The 9,979-nt window shown below is 40.6% G+C and overlaps 1 protein-coding gene across 1 annotated transcript; it reads right to left on the reverse strand.

Moving 5' to 3' along the window:
* Positions 1–5,709: 5,709 nt before the first annotated feature.
* LOC109989695 (potassium voltage-gated channel subfamily S member 3) lies at positions 5,710–9,772 on the reverse strand. Its single transcript, XM_020641550.3, has 2 exons — positions 9,586–9,772; positions 5,710–8,991 (listed from the first exon to the last, which is right to left on the reverse strand). The coding sequence occupies exon 2, from the start codon at positions 8,985–8,987 to the stop codon at positions 7,488–7,490; it is 1,500 nt and encodes a 499-aa protein (XP_020497206.1). The 5' UTR covers positions 8,988–8,991; positions 9,586–9,772; the 3' UTR covers positions 5,710–7,487.
* Positions 9,773–9,979: the final 207 nt, after the last annotated feature.

The following is a 9,979-nucleotide window of genomic DNA, read 5'->3' on the forward strand; positions in this document are numbered from 1 at the left end:
AAATTTGGCCTAGTGGGAGTAAGTAAATGGAGAAGAGGCCTGGACCAAGTATGGAACCTTGGGGAACACCATGGGGGCATAGGAGGATGAAAAGTTACCAATGGAAACACTGAAAGATCTCTTGGATAAGTAGGACGAAAACCAATTTAAGGCAGTACCAGAGACCCCAACCCATTTGTTTAGTCTCTGGATGAGAACTGAATTGTCAACTGTGTCGAAAGCTGCAGTTAGATCCAGCAGTAGGAGAACAGAGCATTTACCAGAGTCCGCTGCTAAAAGCAAGTAATTTGTAATTCTGAGAAGTGTTGTTTCAGTTCTGTGACGAGCTCGGAAGCCAGATTGGAATTGATCAAAAATGCAGTTTTGAGCTGGATGGGACAATAATTGATTGAAGACTGTTTTTTCTAGGATGCTGCATGTCATCCCCCACTCTCTCCTCCCAACATATTTTGTCTCTCTTCAGCTGAAATATCAAATAAAGGCAACATTTTTCCGAAAATATGTCTTAAAAAAAAAAACAGCCAACAACTAGTTGAATCCAAAGCAGATGCAGGTGGTTGCTACGTCAATAAAAAGAACAATTATACCATGTGAAAAAGTTAACTATTCCTGGCTGTGTTCTTCATCTGCATATAAATTGCTAAAAGATGCTGCTCGATAAAGAACAACACAATAATGGAAACCACTAAGAGATAGTAATTGCTATTCAACTGGCAAAAGACATATTGCTTATTGGGTCATTACTGAAAGGTTGATGTGCTTAATTCAATAATGTCTGTAAACATTGCAAACTCTGCCTTCAGTCTTTATTGAGTCATGCAGCGCTATAATGTGGAAGAATTTGAGATTTGTGCGTCCGTGTCAGATTGGAGCTTTGCAGAACATGTAGTGTTTCTGTCCTTGTGCCCTACTCGGGCCCATCCCTCCTCTGCTTAGTCCCCTTCTCCCTCTCTCCTCCTCTTTCCTTCTTCTGATTCATTAGCAGCCCTCCTGCCCTCTTTTACTGCCTCCATTAAATCCTTGCTCTCTGTATTGCAACTCTCCATGGATAGTGTCCGTTTATCATTCGGGCAAAGAGCTCCAGTCATGTACTCCACATTTCTCATCCTATACTCCCTCTATCTTTATATGGCCCAGCCAAGCTCAGCTCTTTGTCACTCTCAAGCACATTAATGAAATGTAAATTCACTTCATATAATGCTTATGAACTGCTGATTAACAGTAGAAGAAATCAAGCATGTCTGAAGCTCTTATAACAAGTGCATCTTTCTTTTTACCTGCTGTGGAGAAACAATGAACTGAAAATGTAAAAGTATGCACTGTTATACTGAAGTAAATAATGAAGGGGAGCTAAAGGTAGTGTACAACAAACATTAATTATGGAGTAAATGTGCATAATTATCCAGTTAATTTGAACTTAATGTCTCAAAGTTTCCAAAGATATCAAAACATGTCAGTCTGAATTTTGCAAAAAAATATGCAAAACACATGTTTAAAATATTTCTACTACTATCAAAAGTGCATATGCAAAAAATAATGATAATAACTTTAAGTATTTAACCTTGTTAAAGCTCCTATGAGGATTTCATAGCTGGTAATGAAACAGACTGAAATTATTATTGATGATCCTTTAGGACCTGCAAAAGCAAACAGGCTCATCAGGAATGAGACTGACTATTTCTTTCATTATTTTTATTGCCTGTTTCTGCTGCTATCAGCTACTACCTTCATGTCAACAAGGTGATTGACAGCACAATCGCAACCTTTGTTCACATTTTACACTGCAAAAAAAAATCTAAATGACTGATATGTTTGATTGTTAAAGGACAGAAGGAGGAGAGTTTTCTGAAGAGGAAACAACCTACACATGTACAGGACGAGATCAGCAAGAGATTAGAGGTATTGTTTTTTTCCACAGTGGGCGCAAATAAAGCAATTTAAGTGCCACACAGTACCTTTAAATATGGCTTCACTAAAAACCAATAATAAAAACCTTTATACTTTAAACTGAAATGGAAAAATACTATACAGATTAAGAGCCACTTCACTACAGCACAGTGCTTGACTAATGCTTATGTTGATGTTTATAGATCCGCAACAACCTTGCACCGTTTAGGTTGTAACCTCACGTAACCTGTCCAATCACACAGGATTTGAATTCATCTGTGGGGGTAAATAGTAAATACCCAGAAGAGCTCATGCCGCTGTGAGATGTGAACTGGAGTGCAGAGGCTCCACGGAGGCCTGAACCCTCCTCTGAGTCGGATACCAAGATCCACACATGGGACCCTGGATTATCTGCTTATCTCTGCCTCCATGATTGCTGACAGTTTCCGAGGCACGACTTTAAATGGACAATAGGCATGTCCAAAGAGGTTAATGGAAAATTCTGCAGTCCGCTCTTGGTTTTAATTGGATAGGTCACACTGCAGTGTCCAAGGTGAGGTGAAGGGGAGTTTGGCCCAAGCTGATTATTTTTTTGTCAGACTGGGAAAATTGTTCTATTTCTTATTGCTGAATCCAGATAAGTCATGAGACTATAATGCTTTACTTGATCTGTCTGCGTGTAGCACTTTACATTAAGATAATAAGTGGGTTAATATGCTTTCCATCCAGGGGCCGCCCCATGTTAGAATATATTCATTTGAAGGTTAATGGAGAATGATTGAAATTATTCTCAAGTGGGGAATTTCCTGATGGCATACAAAAAACAGGAAATACGACTTTCATTCTTAGTACGCATTTTTACTGACAAATTCAGTTATGCATTGCTTGGACTCATGAATGTGAATGTAGAAGGTTTTCTAAAAGTGAAACATGAAAGATTTATTTGTTGCCCGGCGAACTGTCAGAGTAATAAATGATTATGGACATAAACAATAACAATGTCCTTTCAGCTTTAACTGTAATAAACCTGGATGAGAAAAAGAAGAAGGATCTTTCTATAAACAAAGTGGGTTTCCAGACAGCTGCTTTTAATGGCTGAGTGAAAGTGAGCTGACTGTGCTGTAAGCGACTCTGTGGTGAGATGTACCATGTAAGGACTCTGAACAGAACATTTCATATGAGCTAACGGCTGAAATAGTAAAAATATGTTCCAGGGGCAGTATACCAACACGTCAAATCAGAACCCAATTCATCTTCTCCATCTCCTTACCACATGACCCATGTACAAAAACCAATGTGTTATTATGTTACAGCTCATTCACACTTACTAATAGGCAATTTAGGGAGATTTTACTGACGTAAGGCGTGATGCAAATAAATAACGCGGAAGTAGCGGCTGAAGCAACAGAGTCCGCTACACGACGTTATAATGAGAATATTTGCCTTTATATCAATGCTATGTGTAATCCAATGGAATGACAACATCCACAAAAGAGAGGAGAACAACATACTGACGAACAGAAAACATAATGCAGACGTTTAGTTACGTGCACGGAGATCGTAGAGGTCACGTGCAGACACTTTAGGCAGTGACTGTAAATGTCACTCGGGTCCCATTGGCTCGAATTGAAATATCCGGAGTATATGCTACCACGTTCAGACATTAGCTTACTCGGATTTTCTGTGGATAAAATACTAGGGGTCTGGCCAGAGAAACTCCGGGTAAAGTCTGCGCGAAAAATGTGGCTGTTTGCGTTCACACATAGCCTAAAGCACCTCTGGGTAGCCAAATCTCCAGAGTTTTTCAGGAGATTTCCGTATGTGTGAAAAGGGTTTAAATAAAGGTATAAAATACCCTCCCAAAAAAACCACTATCTCATCATTATAAAATATAATGTTGGTGTTTAATTTTCTTAATGTTGATAAGAACTGAATGAATTAAAGGTCAGCTACCAAACTAACAAAATACATGAATCGATATTTGATCAAATGTTGATGATAACGCTCCACCGCGTTGCACTTGGATATAAGAAAAATTATAATAAGAAAAGCTGATAAGCTTTTGAGTTAGCTTCAGTAGACTCATACACACACACAACACACACACTTTACCCTGAACACATTAATCACTGCATTGACCTTTTCCTCTGTGTGAGGTACAGGGACAAATGCCTCTATGGACCCTGAGGCTTAACAGGTTCATACTCCATACCTGAAAACAAATGTCAGAATTTCCAGGAAAGATTCATGTTCTGTCTTCAGGAACTTGAAGTATGCTGTACCAGAACGGTACATATGGATTAGTGTAAAGCTAGCATTGTTTGCAGAAGTAGTTTTTCACTTCCTGACAACACTAAGCTTTGAAACATCACAGTCTCTATTCAAACCACTTATTTCATACCAACAACAAAGGGCGGGCAGCGATGACATATTAAATCTGCAAGAGACTAAAAATCTATTGATTTGTTTCTTAAACTTACCACAGTGTTTCTGACAGAAACTCGATTGCTCAGTGACACCTTTTATCCTTGTGGTTTCACGCTCCACTACATCCAATCAGCTTGGATTAAGACTTTATTTGACCAGCAGTAGAAGTATCGTAGCAAGCAAGTTCACCTCAGCCGTAATGTAATGAAGGTTGTTGTTCATTCAAAGGGAAAAAATGCCTACAGGGGGAAGTTTGAAGAACAACTCTCACTATTTCTGCCAACACATCCACCTTGACCTTTACAGGTAATTGGCTTTTTTTTCCTATACATTAAAAACCACCTGACCAATGTCATGTATGTCATGTATAATGGCCACTATATGATCTATATCAATCCTGTTGCTTTTGGAAGAGGTTATTGTTTCTGAAACCCTGTCTTCTGAGTAACACCTGCAGCAATATATTGCTATCTATAAATATCCTTCAGTAGCCTATACAAACAGAAGCTATATTCCTGTTAAAATCCTCACCCCAGTCCCTCAACAAATAAAACAGACAACTCTCATCAATATGACAGCAAGCAATTTAGAGAACGCAGCAGTGTAAAAACTATTCATGTATGTTGTAATTCGGCTTGTTCATCAGTTTTATCCTGCATTTTCCCTCTCATTTACCATTTCTCCCCTGCCTCTTATAGGTTTCACCAACAGGGAATGGAACAGAGGACCGCACTGATCAGTTAAAGCTAGATAGTTTATAGCTGCCCTTGTGCCATTTGGTGATGGTTTGACTCTCTGAGGTGTTAACACTGTGTGGTCCATAGTTTGCTTATTCTTATTTGACTATTGCTAACACAATATTAAACAGGAATGTACCCAATATCATTTATATACTTCAGAGGTATCTGACACAAATTTTATTGGAAATGTTGTGATTTAGGTGAAAAATCTATCTTTAATTCAGTCTTTGCCATCATTTAAAATGAGTTCTGTGACACAAACTAAACTGTAGCATCTAAAATGTCCTTTTTTTTTAAACACCAGTCAGATGAGAGACACCAGCTTTGGCAATTTATGGTAATAATAAAACATCCTGACACAAGGTCAATAAGTGGATGCCTTCTTGCTGGCAGCAAGTGACAAAATATTGATATCAAAATCCTTCAATGGAACCCAGGCCTGAACCCGTAAGGCTCAGAGTAATTTTCAGGAACATAAAACTATCATTATCTGTTGCCGACGGTGCTGGATCATCTGCAACTCGTGGAAAGACTGCGGTCAGCTGTTCACAAACGAATCGAATAAAGATGAGATCTGATGACGATTGAAGTTTTTAACCAATTATAACTCACAAATTGTAAAAAAAAAAAAAAAAAAAAAACATGTGTGAAGGAATTTATTAAATTATGTTTTTATTCTTTTGAGGTTGTTGAGATGTACTCATTATAACAGCATCAGTCAAAGTGTCAGAACAACAGCTCTTATGATCATCATAAGCATCCAGTATTATTTTATGGCACATATAGATCATTTTTACACTTTTGTTTTCCGCTCATAATCCAGTTCATCCTCACTTCCTTCTTATTTTTTTTTCTCTTTAGCCCTTAAAGAATGAAAAAACTCTTGACCTCTTGTTAGCAATTAAACCAGTGAGTGATTTTTTCCTGTTCTAGGTGACCTAAGTTGATTAACGTCCTGAAGAAGTATGCAGTATTTTTGGGACAGGCATTAGGCCAAGTTGACCTTGACCTTTGAGATGTACTTTGTCTTCTGCAAACCCTGACGTATCGATGCATGATTTGCATTTTTATACATAATCGATTGCACTATTTAATGAAAATCATTGCATGTCGGTACCAATACTGTGTGTTTGTCATTACAATAAATGGCAGCTGACAAAGGCAAAAAAAATAAAGTGTGGACTAAGCACTATGCTAATATATCCTGAGTGTTTCAAATCTTACACAAGAAGCCAAGTAATCGAAACTCATTTAGAACAATTAGCTAATTATCAGGGAGTAATGGTCTTATCTGTTAACATTAGGGAGAAATTCAAGCAGTCGACAACCTAAACTCTAAATCCAATCTGAGACAATAAAATAGTTCAAGTAACATTTTGGAGGGTTTATTGTGATCGTAGGACGTTTCTGGTCAACTGCTTTTGCTCAACACCTTGGAGTCCCCTGCAGAGAAAAGATCTTTTACATCTCTTGCTCTAGTATAGAACAGCAGCTAATCCAAGCGTACACTATAACAGCTGACAGGAAATCAATACTTTCAGGAACAGACAAGAGTGAGGAAAGTTACTGCCACAATTTCCCTGCATTTCACCACTGCTGAAAACCATGATATTGATTTCTAGTTAGAAATTTTAAAGTCACATCAGGCAGGAAAGTGTTGAATTTCAGCATTTCCACGACACCAGGCAACAAATAAAAGGGACGAACCTCAACTGGATGTTTCTTTGAATGAGTTACCTACTGTATGCCTTGTCACAAATGGGAGGCATGTTTCTTCTGATTCACTGAGTTTTATTTCATGTCCACATGAATTACCCCACAGGAGTCACCCAGCATGCCCAAACAACTGTCTGAACGACAAATGTCAAAACAATAACCTGGCAAACCAGGGATTTCAAAAAGTGTTCTGAGACAGTCTGTTGCCTCTCTTCATCGGCGTCAATAAAAACTGCATAATCCGACAGAAGAATCGCATCCATTTTTTGTTCATGCAGACTGTGTAAAATCAGCCAGCTCAGAGACATATAATGCAATATTTCAGCATCAAACATTGTTGTTATCATTGAAGACTTCTGCATCTGTCGAACTGTCGGTCTGAACTTTCAGCAGGCAGACGAATCAATACAGGGCATCACTTTGAGAAACATTAACATTATGGCCTCCTACATGCATCATCGCTGTTTTGTCAAGCAGAAAATGGGCTTTTGAAACCTCTGAGCGAGGTTCAGATAATTCCCTTAAGATTTCCTGGTTTTAGCGATATGGGGTATGTTTTTTGCAAGCTATTCCCAAATAGATAATAATAAAAAAAAGGTTCATGGCCATGATTTCTCCGTCAAATTGCAGGAGGAAGACAGTACAGGGAGGCAGGGTCAGTGATGGAGCACTCTGCCCTGAGAGGCACCAAGTGACTTGCAGTCATAAAGGAGAAACTCATTTTGCCGCCCCATTTTCACAAGTGTCATTATCATATAGTTCTACGTCCTGGAGACTGGAGGCATCTGTGTCGTCTCCCGCGCTGCTCTCACTGTTCCTGAAGGCGATTCCTCCAATGAAGGGGTACACGCTTTCTGTGAACAGTTCTCTGATGTTGTAATGAGGGAGTTCAGGGTCTTTTCTCTCAGGTTTAGTGATACACTTTTCCTCCATGGCTTTATTTCTTTGATAATATTTTGAGAACTTATTGAAAATGATAGAAATGGGTAGAGCTACGACTAATAGTCCACAGACAATGCACAAAGTGGCCACAATCTTCCCCGCTAGCGTCACCGGGCATGTGTCGCCATAGCCGACTGTGGTCATGGTTATTGTCGCCCACCACCAGCCTGAAGGGATGGTCCCCAAATCTGTGCTTTCCTCTTCCTTCTCAGCAAAGTAGATCAGGGCAGAAAAGATTGAAATCCCCACCGAGAGGAAGAGCAGGAGCAGACCCACCTCGTTGTAGCTGTGGCGGACTGTTGCGCCCAACGCTCGCAGTCCAATGGAGTGGCGAGCCAGTTTGAGGATTCGAAGAACCCTCATGAGGCGCAGAACCTGTACCACCTTCCCCACATTTTCCAAGTCCTCGTTCTCCTCAGCGGCCTCCTCGTCGGCTGTTTCTAGAGCTAAAGTGGCGTAATATGGCAAAATGGAAGCCACGTCAATGATGTTTAAGGGGTTTCCAAGGAACTTTCTCCGAGAGGGAGCGACAATTAGCCTGATGATGAACTCTGCAGAGAAACAAGCGATACAGATTTCCTCAAGGATGGCAAGGACCGGATCCTCGATGGGTCTATCATTTTCATCCAAGCGTTGGAACTCAGGCATGCTGTGGACGCACATAGCAATGATGGAGGTCAACACCACACTGAGGGAGGCCACAGCAATGATCTTTGAGGATGTGGAGTGGCCTGGATCCTCCAGCCGGAGCCAAATGTAGCTCCTCACTTCAGCACACCAGGCACCTTTGAACTTAGCCAGGTCTTTATCTAGAGCAGAGAGCTCCTCGAAGGAAGAGCCCAAGCTGGGCGGCTGCTGGTCGTCACTTTGGATTTCCCAGTCTTTGTCCTCGATGTACTCTTTCCTCTCGTGGTACCAGTTGTTACAGCAGGAGCTCAAGTGCAGCTCATGGATACCCCAGTACTCGATCTCCTGGCTGAAGGAGAAGACGCACAGCTCCTCCATCATGTGGATTTGGCCGGTGTAGTAGAAGTTGAGCACGCAGAGGAAAACTCGTGGATTTCGGTCAAAGTAGTACTCCTTCTCTGCCGGGCTGTAGTCGTCACACAGCTCGAGGATCGCCGCCTCGCTTCGACAGCACAGCAGACGAGCCAGGCGTGTGTGAGGGAAGCGGAGCAGCATGTCTGGGTCCACTTCATGTCGTACCCCTCCCACATTTAGGTGGACCTGGTCTTCCTCATTGCCCTGCCGGTGGAGGAATTGCCCATACCCCATGGTCCTAATGATACAGAGATATCACAACTACAAATGAGGGCTGACATTTTTAGTGACTTTATGACAAAAAGAAAAATGCATCACACGTTTTCATCGAGAACTATAATTAGTATATATTAATTCAGAGAGATAAAGACACATTTGACTGCATTGTTTGTAGAACACATTCGTCCTCTGAAGGAAGAAAAAAATCAATAAAGCACACACAGGAAATGGCTTAAGCTGGAGTGACTGAAGAAGCGTGAGATACTGTCACTTCTTTGAGGGCTCCAGTGCCGGATTATTAGCAGAGGAATCAAATTACAGAGAGGACTAGACAAACACCAAAGGAAATCAAAGGCAACAAGTTGAAACTGAACCCTTACATCATTTCAAGCAAGCATTAGAAATTGTTCTCCAACATGTGCAGATTTCTGTTTTGTTTTCGTGGGTCTAGTTGTTAACCACGCTCCTAGAAATACAACACAATGTGCTGCTTTGCAAGCACATTTGCTGACTTTTGCATGATTGTATTTGATTACTTTTTAAACCAAACCTCATTTAAAAAAAATAAGTCATTTACTTTTAAGTTGTGTCAATTACTAAAGGTAACACTTACCTGTACTTGGAGCCTTTCTTCCCATTAAACTAACTTTTATCCGGCTGGTTTCGTTCTAACATTGTGAGTAAACCTCTCACACAGAGCAGGTCGATGGAGGGAGGGAGAGCAGAGCTGCAGCTTCACGGACGGGACAAGAGGAGCTAGAGGAGGGACCGCGAAGCTCCAGCAGTTTGTTTCCTTTTACAGGGAAAAGGGAGGGGCGAGAGAGGAGAGTGGAGAGAGGAGGGGGGGGACTGTTGGAAAACCATGCGAGGATTTACCGTTATATTATAATCAAGTCCTTTTATTATGGTAATATACTCAGAGGAAGCTATATTTCTTTTGTTTAACTTAAGTTCCTCGAACTATTTAAAGGTACTTTCCTCAAGTATAGGTTTAGAAGAGCACCTGC

This window comes from Labrus bergylta, chromosome 15 (genome assembly GCF_963930695.1).
Source record: "Labrus bergylta chromosome 15, fLabBer1.1, whole genome shotgun sequence".
Taxonomy (NCBI): domain Eukaryota; kingdom Metazoa; phylum Chordata; class Actinopteri; order Labriformes; family Labridae; genus Labrus; species Labrus bergylta.